At 33.6% G+C, this 15,901-nt stretch overlaps 1 protein-coding gene and 2 long non-coding RNA genes across 10 annotated transcripts in view; 2 read left to right on the forward strand and 1 right to left on the reverse strand.

The window, feature by feature from the left end:
- Nucleotides 1–15,901, forward strand: part of LOC115878317 (transcriptional regulator ATRX-like) — a 47,140-nt gene that overhangs the window by 24,395 nt on the left and 6,844 nt on the right. For 6 of the 8 annotated variants that reach the window (XM_030894777.1, XM_030894771.1, XM_030894772.1 and 3 more), the window contains 4 exons: nt 7,323–7,671; nt 9,983–10,121; nt 10,306–10,447; nt 12,019–12,081. In XM_030894777.1, coding sequence (XP_030750637.1) covers nt 7,323–7,671; nt 9,983–10,121; nt 10,306–10,447; nt 12,019–12,081 — 693 coding nt within the window. Of the gene's footprint in view, nt 1–7,322; nt 7,672–9,982; nt 10,122–10,305; nt 10,448–11,431; nt 11,874–12,018; nt 12,082–15,901 lie in introns of those variants that run through there. The other 2 variants (XM_030894776.1, XM_030894775.1) reach the window with 2 other exon arrangements.
- Nucleotides 848–1,474, forward strand: LOC115878339. Its single transcript, XR_004049500.1, has 2 exons — nt 848–1,309; nt 1,381–1,474. It is a non-coding gene; the product is annotated as an uncharacterized LOC115878339 (long non-coding RNA).
- On the reverse strand, nt 1,924–3,330 carry LOC115878338. Its single transcript, XR_004049499.1, has 3 exons — nt 3,154–3,330; nt 2,669–3,096; nt 1,924–2,113 (listed from the first exon to the last, which is right to left on the reverse strand). It is a non-coding gene; the product is annotated as an uncharacterized LOC115878338 (long non-coding RNA).

Below are 15,901 nucleotides of genomic sequence, written 5' to 3' on the forward strand. Positions count from 1 at the left end.
GTTCTCCGACACGCCCAAACTTCTCATTGAACGTCGCAGCGATTCCTCTGGACATCCGCAAATCTCGGGCCACACAGTGAGCGAGCGAATAATCAGGATTCACGGAAAATAGGTCTCGTTGTTCTTCTTTGGTTACACCATAGCGAGCCTTCTCACTGCTGTTGTATCGGGCCATGAAATCGTCAAAGGATATTTCCGAATCAGGGGGATCAAAGCTGCAGGTTCTCACGGTCCCAGCACGATCTTCTATTTCGCCTTGGTAGGGGCTCAAACGGTTGAAATGAACTATCCTCGGTTTTCCTTTTGGCAATTTTCTGATACGGTATACGACGTCATTAATCCTATCCAAGGATATATAGAAGAAGGATATTCAACTCCCTATAGCGGGCTATGTAGGAAAATATGCCGTATTTTGTCGAGGAAGACGATTACGTCACGACCAATGAGCGTCGAGTATTTGAAATTGAAAACATATAAATTAACGGTAACCTATGTTTTTTGACTCATTTCACTGACAGATGTGATGATATTATTATTGTAATTTATAAATCCAAACGTTTTTTGAAAAAATAATGTATTTTAAAGTTATTTCCTAGAGTTTGGTTTGGCCTTCTATATTTTGGTATTTGTCTACTAATAAATAATATCTTATTTTGTATTTCGATGTATGGAAATCCGCAAGTTTTCTATCTGAAGCCGCAAAGAAATTTCGCTCTATAGTGAGAAAAATGTTATTATATCTTTTTAGACGTGTAGAATTACAAAATTTCTTATTTCAGATGTTCTAAATGTGAGTGCATGTCAAAAATTTAAATATATACTTGATATATTATTTCAAGTTATATGCTTTGACATTTTTTGGAAGTAAACAAATATTGAAGAAAGTGTTGTGCCTTCACAGAATTTAAATTGGCATTAGGAATAGATTTCCTTGATTTAGTAATGATATTGCTCATAGAAATTGATAATGTGAAGAATAACAATACAGGAACATAGAATAACAAGAAATTCTAGCAGCAAGTTAGGTTATGAGATAAATTTTATTTATATAGTTTGTTTAAAGAGTTTAGTTTGAAAAAAAGTTAAAACAATTATTATTGTCCAGGTCATATTTGATAACTGTTAATTGATAACATATTACAGGGACACAGTAAAAAGACAAAACATTTAGACTCTTTGAAAGAGAAATGTTTGCAATGGATATTAATAAATTCTAGCCAATTTGTACGATGTACAATGCAGGCAATATTTCTGCCTCCTAACGCACTATTCGCTTAAAAGAAGATGTGGGTATTGTATTTATACCTAGGTAGTTAATGATACATGGAATATATTTCTATATTATTGCAATAACGATGTCTTTATGTTGTATTTTTTTAGAACAGATTTATTATTAGTTGGCTAGTGTGTTAGTAGGATAGCCATTGGTAGTTATAAAGTATGAAGTCGTCAGGTATTAATAATAGGAATTGATCAAAGCTTATACATTTATTGTGATATTTATATTGTGAATTTAAGTAGTTAGAGTTTTGGTTGTTTAATAAACAAATTAATGTGCTTATTTTGTATCTAATTAAAAGAACAATGAAAAGTTGAATACCATAGGGGTACGTATGTTATACAAAGAATTTGCATCAACATTTTTTTGGTTATATACTTGTACTGATATTTGTTTCTTGAACTAAAGAATTATACAGTACCTACTACACAATATATAATCTGCAGCTACATAGGTAGGTAGCTATTGGTAATTAAATTTTTTATCTAATATAATATCTAACATCAGAAATATTGTTAATTATCAACTATAAACAACTAAGAACTAGAATTATCAACTATAAACACAATATAATATACTGTATCTTAAGCAATATGTAATTATTTAACAATTATTTTTTTTGGGAAATAAAAACTGGTACTAAATTCTTTTTGACTATTTAATTTCTAAGTCACAAATAATGGTGGACAAATAGCAAGAAAATTATACAAGTAAAACATAATTTTAACTTATTTCTCTAATGGAATTTTGGTATTGATCTACTTAGTAGGATATGCAGTTTATCATATTTTTGAATATTTATATTCAATATTGTTCAGGAACAGCCCAATTACTCTGAAAAAAAAATATATGGTCAAATTCTTTGAAAAGAAACTTTTAAAATCAGTAATGATAAAAAAATATATAATTGTTGTATAGCAGAACCAGGGGACACAGAATTAGGGGAATTAACAATAGATTATTAAAAACTGCCTTCTCTTAAAAAAGTAGTATTATATGCACTTAGAAAGACTATAAAGGATATAAGTACGCATAGAAAGAAAGTAAGTATCTATACTACTGATATATATATTATATATATATATATATATATATATATATATATATATATATATATATATATATATATATATATATATATATATATATATATATATATATAACTATATATGAATACGATACCTACAGTATACAATATTACTAGTATAAAAATAACAGCACAGTCGGCACACTTTAAAATAAAAAGCAGCATAATATTCAGGTATGTATCTAAGTAAAATTTTCTCAAAAATATTAGAATATGAAATAAATTGCAACTAAATTTTAATTAATAAACATAAACAAATAAAATTGTCAGTGTTATTAAAACTTTATGCAAATATATGTTACCTTAATACTTTGTCTTTAATCCTACTCTTCTGACATGGCTTTTCAAACTAATATTTATGAACTTTTGTTTCCATATTAATTTCAATATATTTGAATAAAACTGGAAAAATAATCAATATTGGCACTTGAAATTTTAATTTCTTATGTCCTTAAATTATTTATATCGTGTTATACATAATACTTACATAAATATTCAATTTAAAAATAGATCAGCACTTGAACGAGTGAATATAAAATAGTATATTATCAATTTCTATGAGCAATATCATTACTAAATCAAGGAAATCTATTCCTAATGCCAATTTAAATTCTGTGAAGGCACAACACTTTCTTCAATATTTGTTTACTTCAAAGGGCAAAGGGTATAACTTGAAATATTTCAAGTATATATTTTAATTTTTGACATTAAGCACTCACATTTAGAACATCTGAAATAAGAAATTTTGTTATTCTACGCGTCTAAAAGATATAACATTTTTTCTCACTATAGAACGAAATTTCTTTGCGGCTTCAGATACAAAACTTGCGGATTTCCATACATCGAAATACAAAATAAGATATTATTTATTAGTAGACAAATACCAGAATATAGAAGGCCAAACCAAACCTCTAGGAAATAACTTTAAAATAAATTATTTATTCAAAAAACGTTTGGATTTTGGATCTATAAATTACAATAACAATTTCATCACATTTGTCAGTGAAATGAGCAAGAAATGAGTCAAAAAACATAGGTTACCGTCAATTTATATGTTTTCAATTTCAAATACTCGACGCCCATTGGTCGTGACGAAATCGTCTTCCTCGACAAAATACGGCACGTTTTTTTTGGGCCAGTCGAATATCCTTATTCTATATATCCTTGATCCTATCCATGACTTCGTATGGGCCTTCCCACGAGGATTGTAGCTTCGGAGATAATCCACGACGTCTCTGCGGGTTGTACAGCCACACCAAATTCCTTGGTTGGTACCCTCCATGTTCAGCTTGAATGTCGTAGTGCTCCTTCATTCGGTCACTAGCGCTTTGAATATTTAGGCGGACTCGCTGATGGATGTCGTCCATCGTTTGGCGTAGTCTATGAACATAATCTTCTCCGGCGACATCTTCTCCCGGTCGGCAACCAAACTTCAGGTCACAAGGTAGGCGCACTTCCCGTCCCATAACGATGCTGGCTGGCGTTTGCCCTGTGGATTCTTGGACGGATGAACGATAGGCCAACAGGAACAGGTGAAGAAATTTGTCCCAGTCTCTTTGGTGGTCAGAGACTACTTTGGCCAAATAACGGTTGATGGTTCTGTTCATGCGTTCAACCATCCCATCGGATTGTGGATGCAGAGCAGTCGTCCTGGTCTTGCGGATGTTAAGGACTTCACAGACGCCTTGGAACAGATTGGACTCAAAGTTTCTTCCCTGATCTGAATGCAGCTCCATGGGAACACCAAACCTGCAGATCCATTCCTTAACAAGGGCATCAGCAATGGTGGACGCTTCTTGATTTGGCAACGCGTAGGCCTCGACCCATTTTCTGAAGTAGAAGTAATCCATTACTACCACAATGTATTTGTTACCATCGTTCGTTTCCGGGAAAGGACCAGCCACGTCGATCGCTATTCGTTCGAAAGGACTGCCTACATTGTACTGGCGCATTGGAGCTTTACCGCGCTTTTGTGGCCCATTGATGGCGGCGCAAACGTCACATTTCTTGCACCAGGCCCTCACATCTTCTTCGTCTTGGTAACACCAAGATGTCCACCGCTGGTTCCATTGTGAACTTCCTCCAAGTCTTCCGGAATCCTCTTCTTTGGAATGACGATCTGTCTTCTTTCTTCTTGTCCCTCTGGTCTCTCGATTACACGGCGAAGTAACCCGTCATCTATTACCAAGGAATTCCACTGGGCCCAGTACGACTTCACGTTCGGCGAATATCTGCAAACTTCCTCCCACGTTGGTCTTTGGTCCCCATTTTTCCAGTTAATCACTAAGCCTAATTCTGGGTCATTGATTTGGTCGTTTGCAAGATCTTCGGGTTGCCAAGTATCGTTAACCACAGTTATTCTTAGGAGTTTCGCTTCTTTCTCTTCTGCTCGGGAACAATGCTTACAGTCCTTATCGCAAGGTCTTCTGGAAAGTGCGTCGGCATTTTGATGGATCGCCCCAGCTCGATGTTCTGTGTCGAAATCAAATTCTTGTAATCGTTCAATCCATCTAGCTACCTGCCCTTCAGGATTCTTGACAAAAATGCTGTTGAACTTGTGTTGTAGCGATGCGACTTGAGAACCTGTTGGGTACTGCTCGATATGTGTCCCTTTGATTCGACACTTGGCGAAACCGGGTCCACGTCCTTTTCTTTACAGTGACTTCTTACGTGTCCTGCCTGGCCGCAATTCCAGCAACAAGTCGGTCCTTTCTTGCCCATGTACTCCTCCATGACTTTCCGTACAATGCTTTCCACGGATTCGTCGGAACATTGGTTGACCGCCCGTACTCTCACTAGAGACCGAGAACTTTGTTTCGCGGCCTCAAATTCTAGGGCACGTGCTAAAGCATCCACCAAGCGCGTTGGGTGGGCTAGGAGAAGTGCTTGTCTTGTCTCATTGTCACGTAAGCCGTCGGAGAATGCCTGTACTGCCCACCGCTCCATAACATTCTCGGGCGTAGCAGGGTACGCAAGGCGAACGAGACGGGCTACATCGGCTTCAAACTCCTGCAGAGACTCATTTGCTTTTTGAATGCGATTTTTTAGCTGGGAATGATAGACATGTTCCAAATGAGCTTGGCCGTACCTCATTTCTAAATGTCGTACCAATTGCTGATAATCTCCCTGTTCGGATGGTGACACTGTCTGCAGGATATCAGTCGCATCTCCTCGCAGTGCAACAGTCAAAGCGGTAGCCTTTTCAGCGATTGTCCATCCGTTCGCTCTCGCAGCGGCCTCAAACTGTTAAAAATAATTGGCCCAAGCGGTTTTTCCGTCAAACTGTGGAGGCTTAATAACTGACTTTGAGATATACTTATTTTCGACTAATTTCGGTGCCTCCGATGTTTCTTGACCTTTTGGTGAATTTGCCTTTGCTATTTCTTCTTTTAAAATTTCGATTTTTTTATTTACATCGTCCTCAATTTGTGTTATTTTGTCTTGTAGCTCCGTAAAATTCTCTATAATCTTTTCTTCTAATTCCCTGGAATTTTCTGTTATCTTTTCTTCTAAATTAAGTATTTTGTCATTGAAACTGGCTTGTAGATCTTTAGAATTTTCTATGATTTTATCCTCTAAAATATTAATTAAATCCTGAGAATTTTCCATAATTTTATCTTTCAAACTGTCTTCTAATTTTTGAGAATTCTCTGTAATTTTATCGTTCAAACTGTCTTCTAATTTTTGTAAGGACGAGTCAAGGTCATCTTCCAACTCAAAGCAAAATGTGTTAGGATCCTCACCTTCCTCCACCAAAACGTCTCTCAGTCTGGCTTGCAAAATGCTTTTCTTTCCATCTGTCTCGCACTCCCTCTCTTCCAATATGCATTTTAATTCCGACACTTTCAAGTCTTTTAACAATTTTTTCGAAGCCATTTTCAGTCTTTTTATTTTTCTAGTCTATCACACACGCCACACTTGACACCAGTTGTTACGTTTTTCGTCGGTTGCGGGTGGATAGAAAGTCACAATTTATTTAACACTAATTAACAAAAACAATAACGATTAAAAGACTTAAAGAACTATTTATAACTTATTTACAATTTATCTAATTATTTATCTATCAGAAATTTATTTTGAATTAGCGCGGCGATTGTAACTGTACGTGTCGATCGGTTATTTATCTCTATCTCCTTCAGGTTTCGGGCCTCAGCTTATATATGAGAGAAACAGACAGTCCAGACATATCTCGAAAATTCTTAGCGGCGTTCTTCGAACGTCGGTGGGCGTATGAGTCATAGCCGAATGGCCAAGCCTAAGGCCGAGTTCACACGGTACGGGTCCGCAACAATCGCGTTGGACATTTTGAACGGCAACTGAACCTCAACTTCCGAGTTTATAAATCCAGCTTGATACTATTATTTACATACAAAGGTAGAGTAGAGAGAGATTCGCTCGGAGTTCGAGACTCTTCCGCTTCGAAAGCTAGACGACCCGTATGCTGACGCTCTAAGATCGATTTAAACGGTAGTAGATCAAGCTTGTAGAACAGTGCAGTCGTTATTTGTAATATAGTTGCGCGATTTTAGTAATTTTTTATTGTTTTTCTTCTTAATTTTCTAATTCTAATTAAAAATTAAACAAATTTGGTATTTTTTAAATTTTGGTATAAGTAAGTAATGTTATTTAAATATTTATAGCACGCCAGTGTTGTCTGACGCGACAAACCAGAATCTATGTTGATGTAAAATAATAGATATTATTTTTCGGTGAGAAATCTCTCCACAAAAGATTGCACATGTTTTTTTTTAATCTGCAGAAAATCAAATCTGAAATGTATCATGTGTAACGTCTAACAAAAATGTCAAAAATTACGTCTTCTGACGTCATTATAACGCCTCTAATATAAGAAATAAAAGTAGTAACGACCCCTACCTTAGTCTTTTTATTCAATGTTTTTCGATTAATTTAGGAATTTTGTTCAGGGTTGCTTCTGTATTTTTTTTTACTTTTTAGACTTTTGATCATGTCAACTAAAGTAGGCGGTTTAGGTTTAAATTTGACAGCTGCCAACAGGGTGATCATCACTTCAGTGAACTGGAATCCTTCCTACGATGTTCAGAGCGTATTTAGAGTATTTAGATTTGGCCAAACCAAAGAAGTGTTTGTTTACAGACTGATAGCTATGGATACAATGGAGGAGAGAAGGTATAAGAGGCAGGTGAACAAATTGGCTATTGCACACAGGGTGGTCGATAAACACCAGGTCAAAAGACTGTATAATATGCACGATATTCAAGAGTTTTACTCCGTAAGACCTGAGGTTCTTAATGATAGACCATTGCCTAATGTACCAGAAGATAAGGTAAGTTATTATTTTACAAGTTTTCACGGAACAGAAAAACTATAGACGTGGATATAAAACTGAAAAATTCTACGTTTGTAAGAAATTTGATATATTTTAGAATATAATTAGGCTAAAACGATATATATATATATATATATATACAGGGTGGCGCACCTCATTCGCCTCGGTTGATTATACGAAAACGGAAAGATGAAGAAAGAAAATATTCTATGGGTATATGTGGGAAGACAATGTGTACAATTTAAAATTATTTTGAAACATACAGGGTGTTTCAGAACTAAGATCCATACCAAAGTTATATTTTTTCTTATGGAACACCCGGTATTTTCTTTCATTTTTGGACTCCTGGGCCCAAAAAAGGCATTTATCATAAGGGTTAAATATGTTTAAATCCTTTAGTTTCTGAGATATTTAAAGATATTTAAATTTGCATGCTACAATAGAATAGATTATTAACACCCTGTACATTACTTTTCAAAATTAATTCTTATGCTGAGTTTAAAGGTAGGGAAATAAACTTTACTGAAAAATGGTATTGCTTCCTTAAATTTATACAGGGCTATCAAAAGTTGCTGATCTGTTTCAAGGATATATTTTATATAAAAACTTCGTTATTTCAAATGCAACACCCTGTATTTTTTTAAATAAATTGAAGCAGATTCAAATGCTCTTTCAAACTATATTAGGGTTTCCTATACCTATCTAGCTCAGATTTTGCATAAAAAGCGATTTTTAAATAAAATTGCAGTCAAGATGGCTGGTATCGTTATTGCAATTTTATAGTGACAGTTAGTAACTATTTCCAAAGTCAACATTAGTTTATAGACATTATTATTTATAATTTTTAACAGTTTACTGAAATTTACCTACAATAGTTTAATAAATAAGTATTCATTATTTTATCAAGAAAAATAAAGCAGTATCTGCTGGTGGACGAATAGATATGTTACTAGTGATTTTATTTTGTGGGAAAAATTGCTTCTTGGCCTCAAGGGCTTATGCTTAAAGAAATCCAAATAGGAATCTTCCTGATAAGCGTTCCTTTGAAAAACTACTTTTCTTATTTCGCAGAGATGGTAGTGTGGTTTCTAAAAAACCTATTAGGCAGAAATCTGTCGTTGGAAGTGAAGAAAATGAATTTGCCATAATTGCCTCTTTATAGAAAATCCATATATCTACAAGTCATCGTAAAATAAATCAAAGAACGCTACTTCTTCGTTTTTCTTGATAGAATAATAAATACATATTTAATAAATATTATTTATTAAACTATTGTAGGTAAATTAAATAAAAGTAAACTGGTATAAATTTAAATAAGTCCATGAACTAATTTGGATTTTGAAAATAGCTTCTAACTGTCACTACAAACTTGCCATGACGGCACTAGCCCTCTGGGTTGCCATTTTATTGAAAAATTGATCTTTATTCAAAATCTGAGCTAGTTAGGTATAGGAAACCCTAATATAGTTTGAAAGAGCATTTGAATCTGCTTCGAGTTATTTAAAATACAGGGTGTTGTATTTGAAATAACGAAGTTTTTATGTAAAATATATTCTTAAAATAGATCAGCAATTTTTGATACCCCTGTATAAATTTAATGAAGCAATAACATTTTTCTGTAAAGTTTATTTCTCTACCTTTCAACTCAGCATAAGAATTAGTTCTGAAAAGTAATGTACAGGGTGTTAATAATCTATTTTCTTGTAGCATACAAATTTAAATATCTTTAAATATCTGAAAAACCAAAGATTTTAAAGATATTTAACCCTTATAGTAAATGCCTTTTTTGGACCTAACAATCCAAAAATGAAATAAAATACAGGGTGTTCCATAAGAAAAAATATCACTTTGGTATGGATCTTAGTTCTGAAACACCCTGTATATTTCAAAATAATTTTAAATTGTGCACATTGCCTCCCCACATATACTCATAAAATATTTTGTTTCTACATCTTTCCGTTTTCGTATAATCAACCGAGGCGAATGAGGTGCGCCACCCTGTATATAATTATAATAAGCCTTTGAAATTAATTGAGTTCATTATTATTCTTATTATCTGCTAATGACAACCCAAAGAAACTTTGTCATTGTCTCGCGCCAACTGGCGATCACCTTGTTTTCGCCTAGATCCCCGAGGACTGTCGCCCAAAAATATTCGCATATTTTCGCGCAGTGACAACCCAGCTTAAGACTCAAATTATTTGATCCTATAAAAAAATAATTTTTGGAACATTTATGTTTTAACAATTTTTTGGACAGTTAAATCTGTCTATTCTTGTTGCTATTAAATTACACTATTTTATTACAGATTCTAGGAAAGTTAATTCAGAAGTTTCCATTTTTGTACAAATGGCACGAGCACAGACAACTTTTAGCCAATCAGCCTGAGGAACATTTGAACGAACAACAGAAAAACGCTGCCTGGGAGGAATTCAATCGTAAGGATGGTAAGCACCATTTTCATCAAAATTCAGTTCTTATACCGTATGATCGAAAAAAAAAACGACGTCCAGTTGGCTGGGAAATGACGACATTTCCACATATAAATTGACAGTGATCTTTATTTCATAGCCATCGCTGACGCCGTTTTTTCTCGATCATACGGTATATAATATATTTGTTTTACTTTAGAACCTCCACCGCCACCACCAGTGGTACCATTTAAATATCCCAGAGCTTTTCCTCAAGTACCGGGACATATAGTGGATGGAATTCCTCAACCTGGACATTCTGGCGCTTTGCACATAAATCAGTTTACTCAAAGTCCTCCAACGTAAGTATATTTATATTTAATATTGTGTGTGTTGAGGAATTATCGTTGTTTTTAAAGCCACTGGCATACATTTAATCAGTTTATACGGTTTTATCCAAGAAAATTACTATATTGACACCTTTTTTACATTGGAATATCTTATTGTGTGTTTTATACGCGTTTCAAATAATTACAAGCAATTCTCAACACATTTGTTTTATATTATTTATTGGTGTGTTAAAATTGAATGTCTAATAGAAAATTTAAATATGTTTTGGCTTTGTTATTGTATATCGAGTTCCAGTTCAAAATTATAGAGGTACGTAAGATGTTAGGATTTTTTTTGTTAAGACCTATAGAATATTTTTTCCAGAAGTGAAATAATACTTTTATTTTTTTTCAGATTTTTTCAGTTGTTTCTTAATAATTATAATTATGCTATGATTATACTTCAGAAAAACCAGGGATGGACGTGTAAAAAAACTTTGTGCAAAAACAATTTTTTTACAAGGATGATTTTTACGTTTAATAACAACGTAAAAACTGTAAAAAAATACGTTCACAGATTACTAAAGCTGCTCTGAAAACTGGTAACCGTCAATGACCTTCGTAAAAAAGATTATAATAAATTGCACATTGTGTTTGGTCATCTTACTACCTACTATAATAATATTTTTTTTTATTTCTTGTAGATATTGTTACAGATTCCGGGGGTCCTTTATTAAAAACGCACGATAAAACACTTAACGAATTTATTTTCCAACTATACACACAATATTAATTAAAATACAACACAAAACTATTTTAAAAACCCTTTTTGTTCCTAGACCTTTTAAAACGTGCGCACCTTCCAAATCTTGCTTAGCCGTTTCTAGAAAAAAAAACAATAGACCCGCAAACGCCCATCCCTGCGCTAATTAAAGATTGCTTATAAAAAGATATGGAACAAAAATTTAAAGTATATCTGTCAATTATTTATTCTGTCACATTGTTCGTTGGTTTCAGGCCAAGGAATGTGGGAAAAGCAGCAGCTAAAAGGGGACCCAGGGGACCCTATAAACAGCAACATTACGCCAACGTTCCTCGTGTTTCCTATAATATCGACCTCACAGATGCCGTGGACCTTCCTGTCAATATAGATTTGACAACTGCTGACGAAGGAACTGGCACTGTCTCTAGCGAGACCCAAGAAAAATCTGAGCGAGAATTGCTGCATTTTGATACTGGTGAAGAACCGTCTGGTCCGTCTGAGCCGGAAAAGGAAAAAAATCCGAAAAGCTTTGAGCTGAGTCAGGATTCCTTAGCTGATTTACTAGCTGAAATACCTATTCCTGAATTTTAAACCAAAGATATGGATTGGAGTGACTTTATTATACATTATTTTATTTTTAAACTTTATATACCCGCTTTACTGTGATTAAGAAATAGAATATATAATTTTATTAAGTCACGGTGTTTTTGTTTTCGATTTCCATCACAGTAATAATAATTGAGTTAGGTGTGATTTTCTATTATTAGACATTCAATTTTTCAACACATTTTCAAGATAAAAGAAGTTCTAATGTGTTTTTCAATTATTTTTTCCGGAACAGACCGGCCAAGGCTCACTTCGATCATAACTATTCCTTGCCACTGACGGGTGTAGCTAATGTGCGGTAAGTCGATATTTCTACGTTATAGCTTGTTTACATTTTTTTTTATTTCATTGCAAAATTACTTATTAATTCTTCTAGAAAAACTGCTATTCTAGATCGTATTAATATACTTACGCGGATAAGTAATTAGCTAGAAAAACTGTCACAAATGTATCAACGACGTACTGTTATCCTATACTTTGTTGCGCGCGCGGTACTGCTACTCTACATCCACGCACCAAATTTTTAATATGAATTTTAAAAATTGATATACAACTATAAAGAAATATAAATTTACCTCCTAGCTGAACACATTTGCATTCTTTGCAATATAAAAACTTAAAAAATCAGTTTTATGATTTTTAAGACAGTTCCCAGGGTTCTCCTTATACAAGGTGTTTCACAAAACATGTGCCATGTCTCGTGGGGAGATTCCACACGTAAAAATAAGATTTATTTTTTATATCAACATAGGTCCGATTCTGCTTAGTTTTGTATCTAGGGCTACAGGGGGTTAAAGTCTTAATTTTTTTTTTCGATTTATTATAATTTTCTCCCAAGTGCTTTTAGCGATTCGAATGAAATTTTAAGGGTATAAGTAAAATATATGTACAATATATTTTAATGCTAAAAAAGTGTCGACAGATTCACCAGGGACGTGCATATGGATTATCACTGGAATATTTTTCTAAAAAAAAACGTGCGCCACTGAGTTTTTTCTTCTGTTAGTAAAATTGATTGAAAGTTTAATATCATTAACTTGCCAAAATGTTAAATAAGTACTCACTGAGTCGTTATCAACAAATATGAAATGCGTAGTTTTAAAGTTACAGGTATTTTAATAAAATGTAATAATAAATTAGACTAAATAAATAATTTATTAATTTTATTTTAATTTTAATAATAATAGCTCCCGTATATAGCGTTTAACGCCTTGGGAGTAGCAAGGTACAGCTTACCATGCTAGAGCTGTTCGGTATACAAGGAAGGTAATGTGGCTAGTGGCCTCAGGATTGTGAATCCCAAGTACTCATTTAAGGCTGACTCGACCTAGGTACCCAAACTATTTTTATTTTAATAAAAATAGTCGGCTGATGTAGGATTCGAACCACTACCTTGAGATTGGTAGACGAGAGCCTGTACCTCTACGCCACCGGGCACCATTTTATTAATGTTTATTTTAATTTTCGTTTCATTAATTGTGATTAACAAAATTGCGTTTATCTCAAAGATATTTAAACTTGAGTTTAAATATGTTTGGTTTATCTCATCAAGCGGATTGAAATCGACAAAATATCAAGATACAACTTTTAATCGGCATTAAACGGCCTACACGATTTTGCTAGCAAGACTTAAAAAGCCAGTGGCATACATTTTTTTTTAAAATAAGACTTTAACACCCTGTAGCTACGAAACAAAGCAGAATCGAACCTATGTTGATATAAGAAATAAATCTTATTTTTATGCGAGGAATCTCCCCACGAGAGATTGGACATATTTTTTGAAACACCCTGTGGATATTTAATTTGCACCTTTTCAACCATTTAAAATTGTACTTGTTGTATAAGATGTTAAAAACCATGATAAAACTATTATAATTATTCCTAAATGATTAACTGATACATTATAGTTTGCTAACCAATGATTAACCATTCCAATTCAAACGAAAAAAAATATAATACTTGTGATTATATTGGAAATACGTTCAGTTTTTTTAATGCGCTTGGTCCTAATGGCTCACTATACTCACATAATAATATGGCTCACTCCTATAACTTTTTTATTTTTTCAGATAAAACGAGATATGTTAGTATACGACATAAATTAGGATTGATTGACATATTCAATTGTTTTCGGTCACATCCGGTTTCACCGGAAATGACTACACCTTTTGATTTTTAAATGGCACCCGCAGTATTTTTTTTACTTTATTCGATAGAAAATGACACTCTGAATAGAATGACATATCATATGTCAACTTTTGACATTTTCGCATATGGTTTATTTGAAATTGTAACCTGCGGTTCATAACGACAATTTGACTCAAAATACCAAGTGTGTGGTATCAAATTATTCTTAAGAAAATGCTTTTTCCAAATATGCTAATGAGCCACCCTCGTTCCATTTGAAAAAATTGAGATATGATTAAAAATACGATTTAGGCATCTTTTAACCGACTAGGACAAGACACTAAAAACATTAGACGATCAAATTTATTTTTCCAAAGTTCCTTGATTAAAAATTAGTGTTTTTAACACAGCTATGACACTCAAGATTGAAATTTAAAATACAATTTGTTTTTGAGCGAATATGTCAAAAGTTGACATATGATATGGCATTCGATTGAGAGTATCATTTACTATCGAATAAAGTAAAAAAATACCGAGGGTGTCATTTAAAAATCAAAAGTTAGTCATTTCCGGTGAAACAGGAAGTGACCGAAAACAATTGAATACGTCAATCAATCGTAATTTATGTCATATACTAACATACCAAATCTCGTTTATTTATCTGAAAAAATAAAAAAGTTATAGGGGTGAGCTACTTTTGAGACGCACCCGGTATATGATCTAGGATTAGTATAGTCAGTTGAATTGGTTTGGGTACCTATTCTTGACTACTCGTATCATAGATAAATGCAACAAGTTTAGATTGGAAAGCCCGTAAAAATTTTAGGTCGCGAAATTATTTTGGGTCGCGGCCATTATACGCGATCTGGCGCTGCTATAGCGGTCGCTAAGAACAACGGCAAACAAAAACAGAAATAATTTTCTCTTGTCAAAGTCAGAATCTTCAAAAATCATAATAATCTTTCAAAATCTAAACCGCTCTAATTAAAGAAATTGCGAAAAGTGTTTATAGCGTCCATTCTCAAAGTAATTATTGCTATCTTGTGAGTTTAATACACGTTTTATTTACTCCAACCGGTGATAATTGTGAAAAAGTGGCATTAAAAACTTAAAAAGCTGTGCTGAGAACTGTGAACTGCCAAAACCATCGTGGATCGTGGCATAACGTCGGTTTCCAATGTTTCATAGGTATTTCATACATGCGTCCTTATATAAAATAAAGTTTCTTGTATGCAACACACTGTATTTTATTTATAAAATTAAACGAAAATAATAATAAATTTGAATAAACAATATTTGGCGATATAATTCCGGAAAAAGCCGAACCGCTCCGAAATTTTCAAAAGTTTTGGGTCGCGACCGTTGCAAGAATAGCGCCAAATAGTGTTTACATTGTCCTTATGGGCACTTTCCAATCTAAACTTGTTTCATTTATCTATGACTCGTATATCCAAGAATGCCGTATAACAAAACAATGCGTATAAGCAAAGTAGCGAATGAGGTCAAGAATAGAGCTTCTGGGCAAACAAATTAAGTCGGAGTCCCAAACCAGTCCAATTGACTTTTAAAACACTATAAAGCTTCTTTAAAAACGCTGTTAACTGTTAACGATCTTTGTAACAAAGATATTTTAATTTATTTCACTAAGTTTGGTTATTTTATCACTTTATGAGTTCCATGATGAGTTCTAAAAATCACAAGGCGGTCTCTATGGTAATACGTATTCGATTTCATTCTTTGATAGATGGTTATTAATGATTTTGATTAACGTCATATTTTTTGCTGTTATTAAAGTGTCATATTTTCCGGTAATTATTATCACCCTTTCCGAATCATTGAACTAAATCGTTGAATAAGAAGACTAAGGAAGGAGCACAATGCTATCCATGTATTCATGCATGGTGGGCGGAAAAAGCACCATAAAAGCACTCTAGGGTGGGGATCCTTGACAGTTCTGTTTGACGATTCATTTGACACATTTGAATTTGATT

The sequence above is a fragment of the Sitophilus oryzae genome, unplaced genomic scaffold, assembly GCF_002938485.1.
Source record: "Sitophilus oryzae breed Bouriz unplaced genomic scaffold, Soryzae_2.0 scaffold_1508_pilon_pilon, whole genome shotgun sequence".
Lineage (NCBI taxonomy): Eukaryota > Metazoa > Arthropoda > Insecta > Coleoptera > Curculionidae > Sitophilus > Sitophilus oryzae.